This window comes from Oncorhynchus clarkii, chromosome 24, assembly GCF_045791955.1.
Source record: "Oncorhynchus clarkii lewisi isolate Uvic-CL-2024 chromosome 24, UVic_Ocla_1.0, whole genome shotgun sequence".
NCBI classification, from domain to species: domain Eukaryota; kingdom Metazoa; phylum Chordata; class Actinopteri; order Salmoniformes; family Salmonidae; genus Oncorhynchus; species Oncorhynchus clarkii.
The window spans coordinates 15,182,965-15,207,337 of NC_092170.1; the positions used below are offsets into that span (position 1 = coordinate 15,182,965).

At 44.9% G+C, this 24,373-nt stretch overlaps 1 protein-coding gene across 1 annotated transcript in view; it reads right to left on the reverse strand.

Moving 5' to 3' along the window:
- Window positions 1-7,770: 7,770 nt before the first annotated feature.
- The window catches only part of LOC139382269 (neurobeachin-like), a 318,332-nt gene continuing 301,729 nt past the window's right edge, over window positions 7,771-24,373 (reverse strand). The window contains exons 51-59 of the mRNA XM_071126139.1: window positions 24,079-24,168; window positions 22,595-22,787; window positions 21,264-21,335; window positions 21,032-21,187; window positions 20,765-20,935; window positions 10,741-10,842; window positions 9,465-9,661; window positions 8,734-8,885; window positions 7,771-8,132 (exon numbers count right to left, since the gene is read on the reverse strand). Coding sequence (XP_070982240.1) covers window positions 8,042-8,132; window positions 8,734-8,885; window positions 9,465-9,661; window positions 10,741-10,842; window positions 20,765-20,935; window positions 21,032-21,187; window positions 21,264-21,335; window positions 22,595-22,787; window positions 24,079-24,168 — 1,224 coding nt within the window. The 3' untranslated portion in view covers window positions 7,771-8,041. The remainder of the gene's footprint in view (window positions 8,133-8,733; window positions 8,886-9,464; window positions 9,662-10,740; window positions 10,843-20,764; window positions 20,936-21,031; window positions 21,188-21,263; window positions 21,336-22,594; window positions 22,788-24,078; window positions 24,169-24,373) is intronic.

Below are 24,373 nucleotides of genomic sequence, written 5' to 3' on the forward strand. Positions count from 1 at the left end.
GAGAGAAGAACAGTGAGTTGGCAGGTCTAGAGAGAGAGAAGAACAGTGAGTTGGCAGGTCTAGAGAGAGAGAGAAGAACAGTGAGTTGGCAGGTCTAGAGAGAGAGAGAAGAACAGTGAGTTGGCAGGTCTAGAGAGAGAGAGAAGAACAGTGAGTTGGCAGGTCTAGAGAGAGAGAGAAGAACAGTGAGTTGGCAGGTCTAGAGAGAGAAGAACAGTGAGTTGGCAGGTCTAGAGAGAGAGAGAAGAACAGTGAGTTGGCAGGTCTAGAGAGAGAAGAACAGTGAGTTGGCAGGTCTAGAGAGAGAGAAGAACAGTGAGTTGGCAGGTCTAGAGAGAGAGAGAAGAACAGTGAGTTGGCAGGTCTAGAGAGAGAGAGAAGAACAGTGAGTTGGCAGGTCTAGAGAGAGAAGAACAGTGAGTTGGCAGGTCTAGAGAGAGAGAGAAGAACAGTGAGTTGGCAGGTCTAGAGAGAGAGAGAAGCACAGTGAGTTGGCAGGTCTAGAGAGAGAGAGAAGAACAGTGAGTTGGCAGGTCTAGAGAGAGAAGAACAGTGAGTTGGCAGGTCTAGAGAGAGAGAGAAGCACAGTGAGTTGGCAGGTCTAGAGAGAGAAGCACAGTGAGTTGGCAGGTCTAGAGAGAGAGAGAAGCACAGTGAGTTGGCAGGTCTAGAGAGAGAGAGAAGCACAGTGAGTTGGCAGGTCTAGAGAGAGAGAGAAGAACAGTGAGTTGGCAGGTCTAGAGAGAGAAGAACAGTGAGTTGGCAGGTCTAGAGAGAGAGAGAAGCACAGTGAGTTGGCAGGTCTAGAGAGAGAGAGAAGAACAGTGAGTTGGCAGGTCTAGAGAGAGAGAGAAGAACAGTGAGTTGGCAGGTCTAGAGAGAGAGAGAAGCACAGTGAGTTGGCAGGTCTAGAGAGAGAGAGAAGAACAGTGAGTTGGCAGGTCTAGAGAGAGAAGAACAGTGAGTTGGCAGGTCTAGAGAGAGAGAGAAGCACAGTGAGTTGGCAGGTCTAGAGAGAGAGAGAAGAACAGTGAGTTGGCAGGTCTAGAGAGAGAGAGAAGCACAGTGAGTTGGCAGGTCTAGAGAGAGAGAGAAGAACAGTGAGTTGGCAGGTCTAGAGAGAGAAGAACAGTGAGTTGGCAGGTCTAGAGAGAGAGAGAAGCACAGTGAGTTGGCAGGTCTAGAGAGAGAGAGAAGCACAGTGAGTTGGCAGGTCTAGAGAGAGAAGAACAGCGAGTTGGCAGGTCTAGAGAGAGAGAGAAGCACAGTGAGTTGGCAGGTCTAGAGAGAGAAGAACAGTGAGTTGGCAGGTCTAGAGAGAGAAGAACAGTGAGTTGGCAGGTCTAGAGAGAGAAGAACAGTGAGTTGGCAGGTCTAGAGAGAGAAGCACAGTGAGTTGGCAGGTCTAGAGAGAGAGAGAAGCACAGTGAGTTGGCAGGTCTAGAGAGAGAGAGAAGAACAGTGAGTTGGCAGGTCTAGAGAGAGAAGCACAGTGAGTTGGCAGGTCTAGAGAGAGAGAGAAGAACAGTGAGTTGGCAGGTCTAGAGAGAGAAGCACAGTGAGTTGGCAGGTCTAGAGAGAGAGAGAAGAACAGTGAGTTGGCAGGTCTAGAGAGAGAGAGAAGAACAGTGAGTTGGCAGGTCTAGAGAGAGAGAGAAGCACAGTGAGTTGGCAGGTCTAGAGAGAGAGAGAAGAACAGTGAGTTGGCAGGTCTAGAGAGAGAAGAACAGTGAGTTGGCAGGTCTAGAGAGAGAGAGAAGCACAGTGAGTTGGCAGGTCTAGAGAGAGAGAGAAGAACAGTGAGTTGGCAGGTCTAGAGAGAGAGAGAAGCACAGTGAGTTGGCAGGTCTAGAGAGAGAGAGAAGAACAGTGAGTTGGCAGGTCTAGAGAGAGAAGAACAGTGAGTTGGCAGGTCTAGAGAGAGAGAGAAGCACAGTGAGTTGGCAGGTCTAGAGAGAGAGAGAAGCACAGTGAGTTGGCAGGTCTAGAGAGAGAAGAACAGCGAGTTGGCAGGTCTAGAGAGAGAGAGAAGCACAGTGAGTTGGCAGGTCTAGAGAGAGAAGAACAGTGAGTTGGCAGGTCTAGAGAGAGAAGAACAGTGAGTTGGCAGGTCTAGAGAGAGAAGCACAGTGAGTTGGCAGGTCTAGAGAGAGAGAGAAGCACAGTGAGTTGGCAGGTCTAGAGAGAGAGAGAAGAACAGTGAGTTGGCAGGTCTAGAGAGAGAAGCACAGTGAGTTGGCAGGTCTAGAGAGAGAGAGAAGAACAGTGAGTTGGCAGGTTTAGAGAGAGAAGCACAGTGAGTTGGCAGGTCTAGAGAGAGAGAGAAGAACAGTGAGTTGGCAGGTCTAGAGAGAGAGAGAAGCACAGTGAGTTGGCAGGTCTAGAGAGAGAGAGAAGAACAGTGAGTTGGCAGGTCTAGAGAGAGAAGAACAGTGAGTTGGCAGGTCTAGAGAGAGAGAGAAGCACAGTGAGTTGGCAGGTCTAGAGAGAGAGAGAAGCACAGTGAGTTGGCAGGTCTAGAGAGAGAAGAACAGCGAGTTGGCAGGTCTAGAGAGAGAGAGAAGCACAGTGAGTTGGCAGGTCTAGAGAGAGAAGAACAGTGAGTTGGCAGGTCTAGAGAGAGAAGAACAGTGAGTTGGCAGGTCTAGAGAGAGAAGAACAGTGAGTTGGCAGGTCTAGAGAGAGAAGCACAGTGAGTTGGCAGGTCTAGAGAGAGAGAGAAGCACAGTGAGTTGGCAGGTCTAGAGAGAGAGAGAAGAACAGTGAGTTGGCAGGTCTAGAGAGAGAAGCACAGTGAGTTGGCAGGTCTAGAGAGAGAGAGAAGAACAGTGAGTTGGCAGGTCTAGAGAGAGAAGCACAGTGAGTTGGCAGGTCTAGATAGAGAAGCACAGTGAGTTGGCAGGTCTAGAGAGAGAAGCACAGTGAGTTGGCAGGTCTAGAGAGAGAAGCACAGTGAGTTGGCAGGTCTAGAGAGAGAAGCACAGTGAGTTGGCAGGTCTAGAGAGAGAGAGAAGCACAGTGAGTTGGCAGGTCTAGAGAGAGAGAGAAGCATAGCGAGTTGACAGGTCTAGAAAGAGATGCACAGTGAGTTGGCAGGTCTGGAGAGAGAGAGAAGCATAGTGAGTTGGCAGGTCTAGAAAGAGAAGCACAGTGAGTTGGCAGGTCTAGAAAGAGAAGCACAGTTAGCTGGCAGGTCAAGAAAGAGAAGAACAGTGAGTTGGCAGGTCTAGAAAGAGAAGCACAGTTACCTGGCAAGTCAAGAAAGAGAAGCACAGTGAGTTGGCAGGTCTAGAAAGAGAAACATAGTGAGTTGGCAGGTCTAGAGAGAGAGAGAGAGAGAGAGAGAAGCATAGTGAGTTGTCAGGTCTAGAGAGAGAGAGAAGCATAGTGAGTTGACAGGTCTAGAAAGAGAAGCACAGTGAGTTGGCAGGTCTAGAAAGAGAAGCACAGTGAGTTGGCAGGTCTAGAAAGGGAAACGCAGTGAGTTGGCAGGTCTAGAGAGAGAGAGAAGCACAGTGAGTTGGCCGGTCTAGAGAGAGAGAGAAGCACAGTGAGTTGGCAGGTCTAGAGAGAGAGAGAAGCACAGTGAGTTGGCAGGTCTAGAGAGAGAGAGAAGCACAGTGAGTTGGCAGGTCTAGAAAGAGAAGCACAGTGAGTTGGCAGGTATAGAGAGAGAAGCACAGTGAGTTGGCAGGTCTAGAGAGAGAGAGAAGCACAGTGAGTTGGCCGGTCTAGAGAGAGAGAGAGAAGCATAGTGAGTTGGCAGGTCTAGAGAGAGAGAGAAGCACAGTGAGTTGGCAGGTCATAGAAAGAGAAGCACAGTGAGTTGGCAGGTCTAGAAAGGGAAACGCAGTGAGTTGGCAGGTCTAGAAAGAGAGAGATACATAGTGAGTTGGCAGGTTTAGAGAGAGAGAGAAGCACAGTGAGTTGGCAGGTCTAGAGAGAGAGAGAAGCACAGTGAGTTGGCAGGTCTAGAGAGAGAGAGAGAAGCACAGTGAGTTGGCAGGTCTAGAAAGAGAAGCACAGTGAGTTGGCAGGTATAGAGAGAGAAGCACAGTGAGTTGGCAGGTCTAGAGAGAGAGAGAAGCACAGTGAGTTGGCCGGTCTAGAGAGAGAGAGAAGCACAGTGAGTTGGCAGGTCTAGAGAGAGAGAGAAGCTCAGTGAGTTGGCAGGTCTAGAGAAAGAGAGAAGCACAGTGAGTTGGCAGGTCTAGAGAAAGAGAGAAGCAGGTCTAGAGAGAGAGAGAAGCACAGTGAGTTGGCTAACTATGTTAGTACCGAGTTTTAATCATAGAAACAGAGGAAGTTAAGTTTATCTATCTGCTGAATGTAATTGTCCAAATTTCTGTTGTGAGAGAATGAAAAAGTACAGATTGAAATTATGTTGCTATGCAAAATATGTATTGATACCCAATGATATGTAAGAATTAGTGACTACATGTGAAGCCAATTTGATCGGGATTCATCACCAGTAGCACATATTTTTTCCTGATGATGGTAGTGAATAGTCATTGTTCCTGTATAGCAACCCTTTAACAGTGGTCATCACCAAGCCAAACCTGTGAATAAAACACTTCCTCAATCTGAGAGCCTGGTCATTGTACTGCGTCGTTCCAGGGGGACTACAGTCGGACAATCTGGGATTTACAAACAGCAGCCACAGCCGCAGCAATAACAACATCTAGCCAGTAGATGGCAGTATAGGACAATCTGTACCAGATCTAGATGGTAATAATAATAATAATAAGACAACAAACACATGCATGTTGAGTTTCCACTATTGAGATACCTTTTAAGTGCATGGGGTTATATTCTATTTTTTTGTTGTTTAAGATATGAGTAATATACATATAGATATTCTATTGGGGCGGCAGGTAGCCCAGTGGTTAGCGCATTGGACTAGTAACCGGAAGGTTGCAAGATCGAATCCCTGAGCTGACAAGGTCAAAATCCTTCGTTCTGCCCCTGAACAAGGCAGTTAACCCACTGTTCCTAGGCTGCCATTGTAAATAATAATTTGTTCTTAATTGACTTGCCTGGTTATAATTCTATATGTCAGAATATTGGAAAAACAAACTACTAGTTGTGTTCCAACTGCTATTAACGTTTGAAAATTCAGTCGCATAAGAGCTCGCTTTATTTATTGTTATTATAAATACAACAAAAAGGAAAACAATAAAAAATGTTACTGTTCATCAATCTTTATATATTGTCATAAGTTAATGTGTAACAGCTCCAAACAAACACAAGGTAAATGCCTCAGACATTTGCAATCTACACAAAAAAACAACAACAACAAATAACTTGTAAAATCATGATATACTTAAATCAACCAAAATATATTACATACAAATCAACAAAATATTTTACAAAAAAATCAAAATGTGTTTTTTAAAGCAACAATGTCAACACAAATAAAATGCATTTATTTAGCAAAATCCTCCAAAATCCTCCTTACACAAAGATTTAAGTCAAATATTCAAAATAAACCCAGTATGTCAAATTCATATTGATGGGTATTATGAACCAAAGCAGTAAAGTAAGATAGATATTCCATCCAGCCACTGTAGCTCTCTGCATGCGGTGTCCCTGGTTTAGCTAGGCTGCTGTCTGTACCATTACAATGGAAACCCAAACTCTTTGCATATTGTGATTTGTTTTTTTCCTTTTCATCTTACTGTCAACTCACACATGTGGCATATTTTACATTGTTGCACTGAAACAAACGTATAATGTTTTCTGTTTATTCAAAATAGTTAAGAATCATTTTGGGATGACGATAGCCTGTTCTTGGTCAGGTTAGCTACATGCCTCTCACTTAGCCTGGCTGTTTGTGCTAACATTCCACTCCTTTCCATTACTTGCAATGCCAAACATCATGTCACGTTTGGCATATAACACGGAGTACAATGAGTGGAATGTTAGTACCAAACAGGTCTGGATTGCAGGCTTTAACAAACTCATGGTATTGCTAGTGATCATCCAGAGTTTCTACAAATGACGTCTCGCACAGTCTTCCTTATCAATCTATTATCTGGAAATACAAACAATGACGACTAAAGAATTCCGTGCTAAATCTGACTAGCCTGTGGTAATGATTTTAAAAGCATATAAAAGTCATTTTAAACCCTTGCTTTTGTTGAAATATAAATAAAATAGTTACAGAACAAGAAATGGTACAGAAATCATTACAAGGTCCGTTACTTCCTGCTGATAATGTGAGACGTGATTAAGAAACAAATTACAATGGACACATTTTGCACGATAAGTATAGTTCTGAAACTGCCCTTACAGACATCTAAACACATTATCACATGAACATAGAACAATTTGTCATTTTTGACAAGTACATTGATAGACTACTGTTTTCCTTGATGGGAGACAAACTATCAGCTATTATTACTAACCAACTAAATCTCTGTCCCAAATGGCACGCTAATCCCTTTATAGTGCACGCCTTTTGACCAGGGCCATATGGGTCCTGATCAAACTGATCAAACTATAAATGGAATATGGTACCATTTGGGAAGCAAACTAAGATTTAATGTGAGAGAGTCATGTCACGGTTTGGAACAGAGAATTATGGTTCAACTGTCAAAATGGAGACTAAATGGAGACGTCTTGTTCTTTTCAAATCTTTTCTGGAAATAAACTCCTTACATCATCCTTATATACAGCAGTTTTTACTTTTTTCCTATAAAAGTGTCCCAAGTTTGATATGTATTTGACATACAAATGTTGTATAAATGTTATTAACTGTAGGTTTGTTTATTTGTATTTTTCACAGTTTTAAATATGACCAGTTGAATAAAATCGTACATTGGTTATTTTTTTTATCAGTGTTGAAACTGTCACTGTAGCTCTATGACTGAGCTCTTCTTCTAAGCTCTTCAGGAGAAGAGTTTCTTCTGATATTACTTATATTTGAACCTGTCTGTTTCTAGGCATTATGATATACGGTGGGGTACGGAATTATTGACACCCTTGATAAAGATGAGCAATATTTACTGTATAAATGAAACATCTCAAATACTGAGCTATATTGTATGATAAAAAAATATGTATTTTATTTTATACCAATACAATTGCTCAGAGAAAAGGATTTTGTTTAACAAGTAATATATACTTGTTAGTTTTTCAAAAATGTAGGAGTAGGGTTGCAAAGGGAGGGAATTACTGGAAACTTTTGAAGTTTACCAATAACTAACATAATTTTGGTATCTTTTAAGGATTTTATGTAATCTATCAGAAGACATCTACTTCAGATTGTCACAGAAGGTCAAAGATCATAACCCCAAGACATGCGTACCTCCCCTGTTATTGGTAATGGTATGATCTTTGACCCTCTGTAACTTTCATCATTATTCACGATTCATTCAGGATTATCTGTAATCATGGTGGTATCCACATTAATTACGAAGAGTTTAGAAACATATTCTATTCTTATTTACAATTAGTGAATCCAAAATGACAGAATACATTATTTACCATTTCTATTGGGCACAAAATAATCTGAAACACAACCTAAACAAACTGCAAATGCATCCAACAAGTTTGTAGTCACAAGCTTGACGTAATCATTAAGGTCTAGGAACATGGGACCAAATACTAAACTTTTGACTACTGAATTTATAAGAATATTTAGGGATGTCAATCATTTTGAACCCTACCTTTTTGAGAAAAAAATGTTTACTTGTTAAACAAAATATCGTTCTCTAAGCAATTGTATTAGTATAAAATAATATCATTTTCATTTTTTTTTGGCGCATATCATATAGCTCAGTATTTGAATGATTTATTTTATACAGTCATTATTCAGACCTCACTGCATTACTAACCTGGTTAACAGCTTATGGTTAGTTTGTTAGTTAGTTAACCTGTATGGTTAGTTAGTTAACTTGTAGTTGACCTGTATGGTTAGTTAACACTTAAACAAGTAGTTAGTTAACCCTAGTTAACTTGTATAGGTAGTTAACAGCGGTCAACCTGTATAGTTGGTCAACAGTAGTTAACAGTAGTGTCCATGTTGTCTCTGTAACCCTCAGTATCTGTTCTGGTGCTCGTAGTGCCACCGGTTGAAGTCGATGTTGAACGCCACAATGCTGCCGGATGCCATGCCAGTGATGAGAGTCCTGGGAGGGGACACACACAATACAGTGTATACATACACAATGTACCTCTATATATGACCCATTAATAATTATATTAGCTTATTGTAATTCATTAGTTATTTCCCAAACATGAATCTACTTTACTAACATCAAACAATAGGTGTGTGTGTTTGCATGTGTGAGTGAGTGTGTGTGTGTGTGTGTGTGGATGTATGTGTGTGTGTGAGGAAAGTGACGCTTGTGTGTATTGCTCCAAGGCAAGTGCGCTTTCAGGACCTTTTACTGCAATTTCGTTGTCTCTATGGCAACTGGTTCTATTTAAAGAAAACAAAGCTCACTGAACTGCGAACGTTCCATTCCCCCAAATGTACCCTGACAAGCATGAAACACACAGGCCCTTTCAGTGTTCTACAGCCTACATACTGCTCTACACACACACACACACACACACACACACACACACACACACACACACACACACACACACACACACACACACACACACACACACACACACACACACACACACACACACACACACACACACACACACACACACACACACACACACCATTGATCCTGTATTAGAGGAAACCTGACTAGGAAGACTAACAGGACTAACCTCTGGTCGTGAGAGAGGTCCATGGCGCGGACACCAGCATCACAGCCTGGGTAGATGTAGAGCTGTTTGAAGTCACAGGCCTGCCACACCTCCACCACCCCGTTGTCTCCTCCTGTCACCAGGTTCTGACCGTCACTACTCAGCATAATGGCCTAGGGAGCACATCATAATAATGATATAATAATACATTACATTCAAATAAATACATAATCATAGTGATAATCATAACATCTACCTCAAATGACAGCCTAGGCCCTATGTAGTAAACTACTTTAGACGTTTAGACCCTAGTCACTATGTAGTACACTAGGTTTGAATATTGCTGTTCATCACTGATTCCCAAACAAATTGACTGAGCTTGAGCAATAAAAAAAATAAAAACAATATATAGATAGATAGATATATATTGCCCTATATGCAAAGTTGGTAGAATCTTATTCAAAATTATTCACAGCTATAATGGCTGGCAAAGGTGCTTCCACCATGGGGTGTGAAGACATATGCAATCAAGAAACTTTAACAATATATATATATATTATTATTATTATTAATTTGGTGAACGTTCTATAATTCTCTTTCACTTTGAAAATGTGGAGTAGGTTCTGTAGATCAGTAGACACCCCCCCCCCACTGAATCCCGTTGTGAAATGTAATTTAAGACTGTAACATGTGAAGACTGTGCAAGGCGTGTGTAGACTTTCACTATGCACAAACTGTATCTGTGGTCTTACCCGTGTTGAGTCGTTGACCTCCATCTGAGCCAGTAATTTCCCGTTGATGCTGAAGTTACAGAAACGTCCTCTCTCGTAGCAGATGATACAGTGGCCCTCGCTGGACACAGATATGAGGCGGGGACACATGCAGTTATCTGGGCCCTCCAGGGCCCGCAGCAGGTCCCCTGTTATAGTGTGGACCAGACACGGACCCTCTGGAGGGGGAGCAAGATAGAGTTACACACGAACACGCACAGATGCATGGACACATGCACACACACTATTCAAGGATGTTACTCAACGTTCCACACCTAACTAAGATATCGATGTACTGTGGCATTACAGTCCTATCAGCCAACTCACATACCTTAACTAACCATTACCATCACCTTACCAGAGCCATGTACCACAGCTAATAGCTATGACTATATCCATTACGATCCTAGCTGAAGCCAGCTGGTGACAGAAATGCCCAGGAAGCTGATTTCCCAGTTCTGGTTCACATCTTTAACAGTTCTGTATAGTTATGTTTTTTAAATACTGTGACTTCGATTTTATAGTACTTCTTTTCTATAGTGCCTTGGGTGCGAGAAAAGCACTTTATATACAAGATTAATTATTATTGTTAGATGGAGATTAAACTGTAATACTCTACTTGGACCATTGGTGGAAAAAGTACCCAATTGTCATACTTGAGTAAAAGTAAAGATACCTTAATAGAAAATGACTAAAATAAAAGTGAAAGGCAACCAGTAAAATACTACTTGAGTAAAAGTCTAAAAGTATTTGGCTTTAAATATACTTAAGTATCAGAAGTAAATGTACAAGCATAAATCATTTCAAATTGCTTATATTAAGCAAACCAGACGACACAATTTTCTTGTTTTTTTAAATCGCCAGAGGCACACTACAACACAGACATCATTTCCGAATGGAGCATTTGTGTTTAGTGAGTCCTCCAGATCAGAGGCAGTGGGGATGACCAGGGATGTTCCCTTGATAAATACGTGAATTGGACCATTTTCCTGTCCTGCTAATCATTCAAAATGTACTTTTGAGTGTCAATGTATGGAGTAAAAAGTACATTATTTTCTTCAGGAATGTAAAAGTAAAAGTTGTCAAAAATATGAATAGTAAAGTAAAGTACAGATACCCCCCCAAAAATGCTTAAGTAGTACTTTAAAGTATTTTTACTTAAGTACTTTACACCACTACTTTGGACCAGAGCCCTTGGGTCCTGGTCAAAAGAAGTGCACTACACAGGGAACAGAGAACTCCAGCTGTCTCTGCTGACCTTTGGCTCCACTGATGACCAGTCCCAGCTCAGCACACACAGAGACACACACCACCTCATGGTCATGGCCGGTCAGCACAGCTCGCGGTGCCGGGTAGTCACCTGGAACACAACAGTTGGGTTTTATTAATAACAACACACAACTGCTTGAGATTGTTGCAACAGAGTGCACTTGACTGGAGGATGGACTTATAAGGAGCAACTGAAAGTAATGTAATAAACTAAGAACTGACTGAGTGTATGTGTTGTTATGTTGATAAATAACTGACCACAATCATGATGAGAATGACTCCCACCCAGCTGCTGCCAGCGAGGTCCTGGTTAATTGTCATTTAAATATTGTGACGACAGATCACCCTCTTCCCCAACTCCCCTCCCCTCACACTGTCCCATGATTGATGACGGCTGGGGGAGAGGTTAAAGAGGGGAGGTCCTGGACACCTGGAGTCTTTCCCCTTCTCATCCTCCTCTCCTCTCCTCCCCTCTACTCCCTTTCACCCCTCTCTCCTCTCACCCCCTCATTCCTCTCACCCCCTCATTCCTCTCCTCTCCCCCTCTCTCCTCTCATCCCTCTCTCCTCTTACCCCCTCTTTCCTCTCCTCTCCCCCCTCTCTCCTCTCATCCCCCTCTCCTCTCCAGTCCCTTAGAGAGTAGGACTAGAGCAGACATGACAGTCCTAGGACAGCAGTGAGGTGGCTGATGGGACATGTGTCAAAGAAAGCCTCCAGAGAGACCACGGACTCATCCAGCTCACCTGCCCTACAAAAGATTCAATCAGCCAGCACTGAGCCCGCCCCCCGCCCCCCTTCCCCCAACCCCCCTTAGCCAGCCAGCCGACACAACCACCCCACCCCTACCTCCCCCACACTGCCTCACATTTCAGTGGTATGTGCCGAGCTGGGCCTGAGAGGCAGAGGGGGATTTGAGCTGGAAGTTATTTTAATGATCAAGGGCCTCATTTAAATATGTACATTCCTCCCTAAATTCTGGCAGATGTGGAGATTCTGGGATTTGTTTGTGCAACGAATTATTGTGATTTATCAAACTGTCATATGCAAAATATATGCATGTTTTCATTGCTAAATCAGAGCTATACTATATTTGTGAGCTCTCGAACGTGTGTCACCACTACTCCTGCTCCTCGTCCGACAGTGCCTGTTTACTAACCACCGGTCCGGGCAACCCTTCATTACGCACACCTGGACCTTACCACTTCCCTGATTACTCCCCCTATTTATACTGTAGCACTCAGTTGTTATTTCCTGTCAGGCGTTATTGTCTCTGCTTCCATGTTCAGGCACATTCCTTGTTTTTGTATCGTTATGGGTTAGATTACATTAAACTCCCCAACTGCACCTGCTTCCTGACTCCCTGCGTCTCCATTACAACTGCACCTGCTTCCTGACTCCCTGCGTCTCCATTACAACTGCACCTGCTTCCTGACTCCCTGCGTCTCCATTACAACTGCACCTGCTTCCTGACTCCCTGCGTCTCCATTACAACTGCACCTGCTTCCTGACTCCCTGCGTCTCCATTACAACTGCACCTGCTTCCTGACTCCCTGCGTCTCCATTACAACTGCACCTGCTTCCTGACTCCCTGCGTCTCCATTACAACTGCACCTGCTTCCTGACTCCCTGCGTCTCCATTACAACTGCACCTGCTTCCTGACTCCCTGCGTCTCCATTACAACTGCACCTGCTTCCTGACTCCCTGCGTCTCCATTACAACTGCACCTGCTTCCTGACTCCCTGCGTCTCCATTACAACTGCACCTGCTTCCTGACTCCCTGCGTCTCCATTACAACTGCACCTGCTTCCTGACTCCCTGCGTCTCCATTACAACTGCACCTGCTTCCTGACTCCCTGCGTCTCCTTTACAGTGTGTTACAACCCCACCTGGTAAACGACCTCCATTCACCTAAATAAACGCCCTCATTTGCTGTATGATTTGGATACGTTGATTTGGATATGCCATGACTCATGACTCATGACAGTTTCAGAAGGAAACGCAATGGCAAATACGATCACATTTATGTGGAGGTGTGGGCAGAATGTTTTTTCTTATTCAGTTACTTTAAAAAAAACTAAAAATGCATCCCGCCTATAGCGCCTGCCAAACACTGGCCGTGCATTCTACACGTTTGATTTATTCAGACAGCATAAAAGGAAATGCTGTAGCACACTTTATAGTGAAAAAACATTGTACAATACTTTGTTTATCAATAGACGTTTGTGTTTCTATCTCCTGCCTTGGTATAGGCTCTGAATTTAAATAGACTATGATATTGCGCTCCTATCGCAAAGCAGTACTGTACCCTACCCCTACTGTTACATTTAAATAGGCTACCGGTTTATTTACTTTCAATCATATTTGGCTATTGAATAAGCAATGGATAAATGGTAGCCTAATATTTGTTGTGTAGCGGAAATAAACCAGTCATGTCAGAAATGGAGATACATGTCCTGTAGTATGATTATGATTTGGGCCTATACAGTTAATATGGAAAGTATTCAGACCCCTTGACTTTTTATACATTTTGTTACGTTACAGCCTTAATTTAAAAGGGATTAAATCGTTTTTTTCCCCGCATCAACCTACACACAAAACCCCATTATGACAAAGCCTAGATTTTTTTGCATAACTATAAAATAAATATCACATTTACAGAAGTATTCAGACCCTTAACTCAGTACTTTGTTGAAGCACCTTTGGCAGCGATTACAGCCTTGAGTCTTCTTGGGTATGACACTACAAACTTGCCACACCTGTATTTGTGGAGTTTCTCCCATTCTTCTCTGCAGATTCTCTCAAGCTCTGTCAGGTGCCATTGTTCCTGTTCCCAAGAAAGCTAAGGTAACTGAGCTAAATGACTACCGCCCCGTAGCACTCACATCCGTCATCATGAAGTGCTTTGAGAGACTAGTCAAGGACCATATCACCTCCACCCTACCTGACACCCTAGACCCACTCCAATTTGCTTACCGCCCAAATAGGTCCACAGACGATGCAATCTCAACCACACTGCACACTGCCCTAACCCATCTGGACAAGAGGAATACCTATGTGAGAATGCTGTTCATCGACTACAGCTCGGCATTCAACACCATAGTACCCTCCAAGCTCGTCATCAAGCTCGAGACCCTGGGTCTCGACCCCGCCCTGTGCAACTGGGTACTGGACTTCCTGACGGGCCGCCCCCAGGTGGTGAGGGTAGGCAACAACATCTCCTCCCCGCTGATCCTCAACACTGGGGCCCCACAAGGTTGCGTTCTGAGCCCTCTCCTGTACTCCCTGTTCACCCACGACTGCGTGGCCACGCACGCCTCCAACTCAATCATCAAGTTTGCGGACGACACAACAGTGGTAGGCTTGATTACCAACAACGATGAGACGGCCTACAGGGAGGAGGTGAGGGCCCTCGGAGTGTGGTGTCAGGAAAACAACCTCACACTCAACGTCAACAAAACTAAGGAGATGATTGTGGACTTCAGGAAACAGCAGAGGGAACACCCCCCTATCCACATCGATGGAACAGTAGTGGAGAGGGTAGCAAGTTTTAAGTTCCTCGGCATACACATCACAGACAAACTGAATTGGTCCACTCACACAGACAGCATCGTGAAGAAGGCGCAGCAGCGCCTCTTCAACCTCAGGAGGCTGAAGAAATTCGGCTTGTCACCAAAAGCACTCACAAACTTCTACAGATGCACAATCGAGAGCATCCTGGCGGGCTGTATCACCGCCTGGTATGGCAACTGCACCGCCCTCAACCGTAAGGCTCTCCAGAGGGTAGTGAGGTCTGCACAACGCATCACCGGGGGCAAACTACCTGCCCTCCAGGACACCTACACCACCCGATGTCACAGGAAGGCCATAAAGATCATCAAGGACATCAACCACCCGAGCCACTGCCTGTTCACCCCGCTATCATCCAGAAGGCGAGGTCAGTACAGGTGCATCAAAGCTGGGACCGAGAGACTGAAAAACAGCTTCTATCTCAAGGCCATCAGACTGTTAAACAGCCACCACTAACACTGAGTGGCTGCTGCCAACACACTGACACTGACTCAACTCCAGCCACTTTAATAATGGGAATTGATGGGAAATGATGTAAATATATCACTAGCCACTTTAAACAATGCTACCTTATATAAATGTTACTTACCCTACATTATTCATCTCATATGCATACGTATATACTGTACTCTATATCATCGACGGTATCCTTATGTAATACATGTATCACTAGCCACTTTATACTATACTATGCCACTTTGTTTACATACTCATCTCATTTGTACATACTGTACCCGATACCATCTACTGTATCTTGCCTATGCTGCTCTGTACCATCACTCATTCATATATCCTTATGTACATATTCTTTATCCCCTTACACTGTGTACAAGACAGTAGTTTTGGAATTGTTAGTTAGATTACTTGTTATTACTGCATTGTCGGAACTAGAAGCACAAGCATTTCGCTACACTCGCATTAACATCTGCTAACCATGTGTATGTGACAAATAAAATTTGATTTGATTTGATTTGATTTGAGGTGGGATGGGGAGCTTGAGATGATCTATCTACAGCTATTTTCAGGCCTCTCCAGAGATGTTTGATTCTATTCAAGTCCGGGGTTTGGCTGGGCCACTCAAGGACATTCAGAGACTCGTCCCGAAGCCACTCCTGTGTTGTCTTGGCTGTGTGCTTAGGGTCGCTTTCCTGTTGGGAAGGTGCATCTTCGCCCCAGTCTGAGGTCCTGAGCGCTCTGGAGCAGGTTTTCACCAAGGATCTCTCTGTACTTTGCTCTGTTCATCTTTCCCTCGATCCTGACTAGTCTCCCAGTCCTTCCGCTGAAAAACACCCCCACAGCATGATGCTGCCACCACCATGCTTCACCGTTGGGATGTTGCCAGGTTTCCTCCAGACGTGACGCTTGGCATTCAGGCCAAAGAGTTCAATCTTGGTTTCATCAGAGCAGAGAATCTTGTTTCTCATGGTCTGAGAGTCTTTTGGTGCCTTTTGGCAAACCCCAAGTGGGCTGTTCCATCTGGACACTCTACCATAGAGGCCTGACTGGTGGAGTGCTGCAGAGATAATTGTCCTTCTGGAAGGTTCTCCCATCTCCACAGAGGAACTCTGAAGCTCTGTCAGAGTGACCACTGGGTTCTTGGTGACCTCCCTGACCAAGGTGCTTCTCCTCCGATTGCTCAGTTTGGCCAGGCGGTCAGCTCTAGGAAGAGTCTTGGTTGTTCCAAACTTCTTTCAATTAAGAATGATGGAGGCCACTGTGTTCTTGGGGACCTTCAATGCTGCAGACATTTTTTGGTATCCTTCCCAGATCTGTGCCTCGACAAAATCCTGTCTCGGAGCTCTACGGACAATTCCTTCAACCTCATGGCTTGGTTTTTGCTCTGACATGCACTGTCAACGGTGGGACCTTATATAGACAGGTGGATGCTTTTCCAAATCATGTCCAATCAATTGAATTTACCACAGGTGGACTCCAATCAAGTTGTGTAACATCTCAAGGATGATCACTGGAAACAGGATGCACCTGAGCTCAATGTAGGGTCTCATAGCAAAGGGTCTGAATACTTGTTTTTAATTTTTAAAACATTTGCATAAATACCTGTTTTCACGTCGTCATTGTGGGGTATTGTGTGTAGATTGATGAGGATTTTAACGTAACAAAATGTAGAAAATGTCAAGGGGTCTGAATACCTTCCGAATGCACCGTATAATACAAGTAAAAAACACATGAGTCTACATGCTGCTATGTGATCTTTCCCATCACGTTCAACACTTATAAATCGCAACCTTCACAGGAAAACTGGTGCGCACAAGGTTTAGAGTCTTTTGTGTGTGCATGCACTTTTGATAAATGAGGCCCCAGGTTTTAGGACAGATGCAGGCCGATGTAGTTGCAACACTAGAGGGCACTGTTCTCTCCCTGCTGCGGTTTACAACATCAACATTGTCCAACATAATACTCTCCTAACTTTTCATTTCTACAGCCTCTAGAGCGCTGTGCACTGGAGTCTGACAAAACGTATTCACTTTAATCTTAAAATGTTATCAGAACTGATAATGATTCATTGCTTTATAAATCATACAACTAAAAAGCTAATATAGGTAGCTACTGAAGACTACTATGTGTTTCATCTATAGAAATGAGCAGCTTAAAGGAAAACTGTCTTTTGGTATTAGTCTCATTGGTCCATTGTTAGCATAGTTCCAAAATGTTCTGCTTGTCAGCAATCAAGTTATCAAGATACAGAATACACAAATCATTCCCATTTGATGTGTTTTGCATCACATGATGCTGAGTTTTGCATCATATGAGGATTTCTGTATTTTGAAAGTTACATATCCTGAAAACTTGATTGCTGATAAGCAAAACATTTTGAGACTGTGTCAACAATGGACTAATGAAACTAATACAAAAAGGTAGTTTTGGGGTGCAATTCTCCTTTAAATGTTCACTCTGAGAAGTGTGATGGATATCTGATATCAAACAACCTGGTTTGATTGATAAGGAATATGAATAGTAGAAGTTCTCTCCATAGAAGTAACAGTCCTTTGTTAGGGAAGGTGCACAGTACAGAAAGCGTTGTATGTGTATGTGTGTGTGTGTGTGTGTGTGTGTGTGTGTGTGTGTGTGTGTGTGTGTGTGTGTGTGTGTGTGTGTGTGTGTGTGTGTGTGTGTGTGTATGTGTGTGTGTGTGTGTGTGTGTGTGTGTGTGTGTGTGTGTGTGTGTGTGTGTGTGTGTGTGTGTGTGTGTGTGTGTGTGTGTATGTGTATGTGTATGTGTATGTGTATGTGTGTGTGTGTGTGTGTGTGTGTGTGTGTGTGTGTGTGAGTACCATTGGAGTGTTTCCTCCTGTAGTACAGTGCCGCGGCCCCTATCTACTAATTGGAACAAACCAATCTGAAATTCTTAATTAGCTTCAGTGAAGATCATGAGAAAACCCTCACCTCAACCACAGCCCCATGTGACCCCAGAACACGCACTTGCACGTGCACACACACACCAACACCCACACACTGTTATTGTGTCCAGTCATACAAATGGTGAAGTGGTTGTTCTGAACACAGATAATCAGTGAGTATGAGGAACTAAGTGAGAGGAGCAGCAGAAATCAAATCACACTCTGGAGCTGAATAGCAAGACATCTGGAGTATTTTGACTATAAAGCAACACACACATATAGGTGCATATATAGTAGATGCACCTCCCTGTCAGGGCCGGGGGGCCTGGCCCGCCGTACCTTACCTCCTTACCTCCTTACCTCCGTCAATCTCAGATAAAGCATCCGAGTGAGCAAAACAGCGCCCCTCTGTCTCCATGTTGTAGCCCATGTATCTGATGCTGTCTGGACGAAAGGAGCATGGAATGCTATACTTTACCCGGCCAGACAGCATCAGATACATGGGCTACATTTAGTAAGACAGAGCGGCGCTGTTTCGCTCGCTAGTTTCAGCAGAGAGGAAGAGGCTAAGCGAGAGATCTCACTCTCGCTAACATCTGCCCTGAATAAGCCAAATGCGCTTCCATGGGCATAATATTCAGACCTAAACTTGTAGCCCGCATTCCTGCCTTTGGGACAATAACATGGTTAGGGTGGAGACATGAGCATCTCGTTATTATTTACAGATCTCTGGTTTCAGCCACTTGCAAATTAGAAAGGAAAGTTGGCGGATGCACAGAAAATTGTTCGGATGCTGGATTGCCCTAAAGTAAATTGATGTTTTGACAAAATTATATGATTTCTCCTGTCTAAATAAAATCATTCAAAAATACTTTACCATAGAGCATTACTTAGACACAGAGGATCATTAGCTTATTTAAAAAAATATATGGCTATTTGGGAAGCCAGCAAACAGGGCAGCGCGTGGCAATTGGCCTAGATGATTATTGAGTTGCGGCGCTCAGTGAAAATGATCTAAAATGTGTGAAGATAAGGTGTCTTGAGTGTAATTTTAAGTGTTAAGACAAGAAGCGGAGAGGTGTGTGGTGAAGACACGGGCGTCTCTCTCCAGAATGCATGGGCGTCTCTCTCTCCAGAATGCACGGGCGTCTCTCTCCAGAATGCATGGGCGTCTCTCTCTCCAGAATGCATGGGCGTCTCTCTCTCCAGAATGCACGGGCGTCTCTCTCCAGAATGCATGGGCGTCTCTCTCCAGAATGCATGGGCGTCTCTCTCCAGAATGCATGGGCGTCTCTCTCTCCAGAATGCATGGGCGTCTCTCTCCAGAATGCATGGGCGTCTCTCTCCAGAATGCATGGGCGTCTCTCTCTGCATGGGCGTCTCTCTCCAGAATGCATGGGCGTCTCTCTCCAGAATGCATGTCTCTCTCTCCAGAATGCACGGGCGTCTCTCTCCAGAATGCATGGGCGTCTCTCTCCAGAATGCACGGGCGTCTCTCTCCAGAATGCACGGGCGTCTCTCTCCAGAATGCACGGGCGTCTCTCTCCAGAATGCACGGGCGTCTCTCTCCAGAATGCACGGGCGTCTCTCTCCAGAATGCAAGGGCGTCTCTCTCCAGAATGCATGGGCGTCTCTCTCCAGAATTCTCGGGCGTCTCTCTCCAGAATGCACGGGCGTCTCTCTCCAGAATGCATGCACTCAACTCTCCAGAATGCACGGGCGTCTCTCTCCAGAATGCATGGGCGTCTCTCTCCAGAATGCATGCACTCAACTCTCCAGAATGCACGGGCGTCTCTCTCCAGAATGTGCTCAGCTGTCTCCTGTCAATTTTTGCACATTGTTCATTGTGTGAATTGTTTTGATTGTTTTTTAAATCAATTTCTTAATGCATATGTAACCAGTAGGCCTAGTAAATCTTCTATTAATCCCTGTCATTTGGTTACATACATTTCTGTTAACGCATGTATTACAGTATTTACCGTTCTCATTCTCAGAGTGGAAACGTTGTTGGCAGAGTTCACAACCTGCTACACTTGTGAGAAACAAGTTTTGGTTTATTAAATAACCAATGGGAATTTTGCCAATTTTTTCATTGTCTTTTGTTTGGACTCCTCCATGTGAACAATGAGCATGTGTGTGGTTTCTCTGTCCTGATAACGTTGAGGGGGAGAACGCCTGAGCACGTAACCTACTGAGTTGACACAATGTTGCACTTAACTAGCTCAAGTCGAGACAGATAGAAAGGGAGGCGGACAGTCAGAGTAGAAAGATTAATGCGATTGAAAAAAAAAACATTTTCATCAGGATATTTTCTACTGTTTTAATTTGTCAGCTTCAGCCGTTTTCATTTGACTTAGTTGATGATGGAAGTTATTGGCCTACTACTGCTCTAATTTATTTAAGTATGATGTGTCCATATGACAGAGACTGGTGCTCTTGCATTAGTTGCATTTTTACATTTTTATTATTTTAATTCAGACTTTTATGATTAACCAAATGAAAATGATTTTCAGAAACTAAAACGTTATTAATAAAGTGAAAGTGTTCCACGAAAATGTGCATATCAAAATAAAATAACTGGCATGCAGATAGGTAGAGAAATAGTAGGATACATTGTAAGCTTCAACAAACTTGAAACTCACGAGCTACCAATGGTCTTTGTTATAACACACATTAACAACATTTGAAGAAAAGAAAACGGGCCTGCACATAGAAAACAAATGCCTGTCCAACTGATTGGTTCTGGCACCAGCCCTGCTCCTAATCTCTGTCCATTATTCAATACCAGAATGGAAACCAGGAGTTTCACTGCTGATCAAATAATGTTACTTTTAATATAATAATCTACCTTTATAAACCCCAGCTCCACTATGAGGTGGTGTAATTAGTTTGAGCTGAGAGCTTCTTCTCTTTACACAGGGGGCTCCCGAGTGGCGCAACGGTCTAAGGCACTGCATCGCAGTGTTAGAGGCGTCACTACAGACTCTGGTTCAATTCCAGGCTGTATCACAATCGGCCTTGATTGGGAGTCCCATAGGGCGGTGCACAATTGGCCCAGCATCGTTCGGGTTTATGTTCTGACTTACTATTGTTGGGGTTGTCTCCTATGATGTGGTGTCGTCCGCTCCAGTACCACAGTAGCAGTGTAGCATCTCTGGACCCTGACACGATGTAGCAGTCTCCCCCGATGTAGCTCTCTGACCTGGCCAGACACGTCACCACGTCCCAGTGGCCAAACACTATCTGGGTCAGCTTACCTGCAGCACAGAGACAGTATTATTATATAAACCTATGTGTGTAGGCACAGTAGTATTATGGTGGTACTATAGTAGTACCATGGTAGTTAGTATTACCTGTCTCAGTAGAGTAGACTCTGAAGCTCTTGTCCCAGAAGCCACAGACCAGGATGTAGCGGTTGTCGGCGGTAACCACGAAGCAGTGTGTGTTGATCTGGATGCTCTGATCAACCAGGTCTGTGATCTGACGCTTGTTATTCCCGGTGTTGTTGGCTACACACACACACAGAGGGATAACTTAGTTAGAATTCAGTACAATGGTCTGGCCTGGCCTCAGGGTTACACTCACCAATCAGAGGGTCCATCTCTATGGGCAGGTGGTGGGCCTGTTCCAGGGAGTAACCTGGCGCTCCTCTCAAACCTGGGAACACACACACACGTATATATCACGCACGCGTGTACACACACACACACACACACACACACACACACACACACACACACCCCTGAGCACCTGCTCCATGGTTAGAGGTTGGTTCATGAAGGTTTCCATGAAGCTTATTGATTTCAGTTCCTGACTGTCAGGCTGAGTAGAGCTATGATCCCCTGGAGAGAGACTGGAGGGCAGAAACACAGCAGCATGCTGGGAATATGAAGCCCTTATTATTCTGCTCATTATTGTTGGAACCCAGAACACTTTTCTTCTCTCCAACAGAAAAACATTGGAGCTGCAGCTGTGGTCATTAACGACAGAATGTAAGGCTCCACTCAGGTACTCAACTCGGTGTGTGTGTGTGTGTGTGTGATGAGTGTGTGCTCCAGTGACAGATGTGGAAGTGTGAGGAGAATGTGGTGCAGTCGCAGCCTAATTTCCCAGTAAGCTTTGAAGTGACCCTTGACCCTGAGGTGAGTTTGGTTTCTGAGAAGTGTGTATGTGTGTGTGTGTGTGTGTGTGTGTTTGCGTTTGTGCGTGCGTATATGTGTATGTGTTTGTGCCCCGGCGTGTGTGTGTGTTCCTTGGAGTGTTGGTGGGTAATGTTGTTCACACATGCCTGAGGACCAATATGTGGAAACACTCAGATTCTCTTCACCTGACCAAGGGGTGTAGCAGAGTGGGTGATATGATGCAGTGGTAAGGCACTGGTCAAATGAAGTGGACTATATAGGAAATAAGGTACAATTAGGGACACAACCATGAATGACTGTGGAGATGATGCTGGCTAACTCTGGTTTGTCCAGACCCAGGCTGCTACAGACCCAAGCTGTGCTCCAGACCCAGGCTGTGCTACAGACCCAGGCTGTGCTACAGACCCAGGCTGTGCTCCAGACCCAGGCTGTGCTACAGACCCAGGCTGCTACAGACCCAGGCTGCTACAAACCCAGGCTGTGCTACAGACCCAGGCTGTGCTCCAGACCCAGGCTGTGCTACAGACCCAGGCTGTGCTACAGACCCAGGCTGCTACAGACCTGAACAGCTGTAGTGCATACACTTGCCCTGGTTGGTATGGAGGGGTTTTACAGGGCCACTGCTGTGGTAGGTAGCACATGTGGTGGAACACGCAATTAGTTTTACAAGAGCATATGTGTTCTGGCCTGTGAGTGTGTGTGTGTGTGTGTGTGTGTGTGTGTGTGTGTGTGTGTGTGTGTGTGCGTGTGTGTGTGTGTGTGTAGTCCACTCACCGACGGTGTTGTGCCAGCGGTTGACAGCAAACAGTCGGCTACAGGTGACGGTGACAGCGGCAGGGACAGAGAGGTGTGGCAGGGTGTTGGCTGCTACGTGTGTCACCGGGGAGTTGGAGGGGAACTTCAACACCATGATCACATCCTGCTGCATCTGGTCCTTAAACATCAGAGGACTCTGGGGAAGGAAACACTATTGAGTAGAAGAGAGAAGAAGACAAGGAGTGTGGAGGGTGGAGGATGGCAGGATGGAGGAGGATGAGAGAGAAGGGGACAGAATGGAGAGAGGTAATTAGTGTGGAGGTAAAACAGGGTTCAGACACGGAGGAGCTGCATGTACATGGTGGAGGAGGGAGGAGAGGAGAGGAGAGGAGAGGAGAGGTGGGGAGAGGGTAGGGAGGAGGACAGGAGGGAGGAGGAGAGGGAAGAGGAAAAGGAGGGAAGAGGAGGGGAGGGGAGGAGGAGGAAGAGGAGGGGAGGGTGGGAGGAGGAGGAAGAGGAGGGTACGGGGGAGGAGGGGGAGGGAATGGGAGGGAAGGGAGGAGGAAGAGGGGGGAGGAGGAGGAAGAGGAGAATGACAGAGGAGGAGGACAGGAGGGAGGAGAAAGTGAGTGGTAGGGAGGAGAAGGGAGGAGAAGGGAGGAGGGGGGGAGGAAGAGGGGGAGAGGAGGAAGAAGGGAGAAGAGCCATACTGTACACATAGGCATACAGGCAGACACACAGAAAGACAGACAGGGGTTAGAAACATCAGATGGAGCTGTTATGTCAGATGGTTAGAACATGAAACATCAGGGACAAGGGTTGTCCATCCATGTACATGTATCTTCACTTGCAAACACGGTCAGGGCAACATTTTCCTAGTGCCAAATCATTTAGATCATTTTTGCACTTTGCACAATTCTTTGGCACTACGAAAACGTGGCCCTCAGTTTAGTTGACTGTATGGGGATAGCAAAAAGGACCAACAAGACCTCAGACAGCAGCTGACTGCTGTGGTGGAACTGGGCCAGTAGGGGGCACACTTTCCTCTGCTCTACACAGCAGACACCAACTGCTCATTCAATGGGAAATCTGTTGGTAGCAGTTATTTTCTGCTAAGGACTAAGGCGTTGGTATTGTTATGGTTTTGATATTTAATGATGAAACTGCTTGTAAAATGTAAATGTGTTGTCTGTGTTGACTCCTGATGCTTTCATTGCACATTTCTACTTTTTAGTCCTGGTTCTTGCAGCCTGCATGAATACAGACATACATGAGAGTTGAAATGTGGAGTGGGTACAAGGAGCGAAGAACATGGTAGAAAAGAGAGCACAGGGAAACCTACTGACAACATCTTCTCTCTCTCACCATGGAGAGATGGGATTACCACACACACCAAAAACACAACATGAATGCAGAGACACACTTTCATGGACAAACGCGCAAGCACACAGATAGACAGAGACGCAGTGGAAACAATTTTCCCAGCATGCTGTGTGTCTCACCAGGTGCATGGCCGAGCTGCGAGGAGGATGAGGCTCGATGAGCAACTGAGACGGAGTCTGTCCAACAATCAGAATCTGCTGCTCCATCGCCTGAGGAGAGCGGGAGGATAGAGAGAGAGAGCGATAGAGAGGGAGAGAGGGGGGAGGGCAGTGATAGAGGGGAGAGAGAGGGGGAGAGCAGGAGAGAGACAGCGATATAGAGGGGGAGAGAAGGGGAGAGAGCGATAGAGAGGGGGAGAGCAGGGGAGAGACCGCGATAGAGAGGGGGAGAGCAGGGGAGAGACAGCGATAGAGA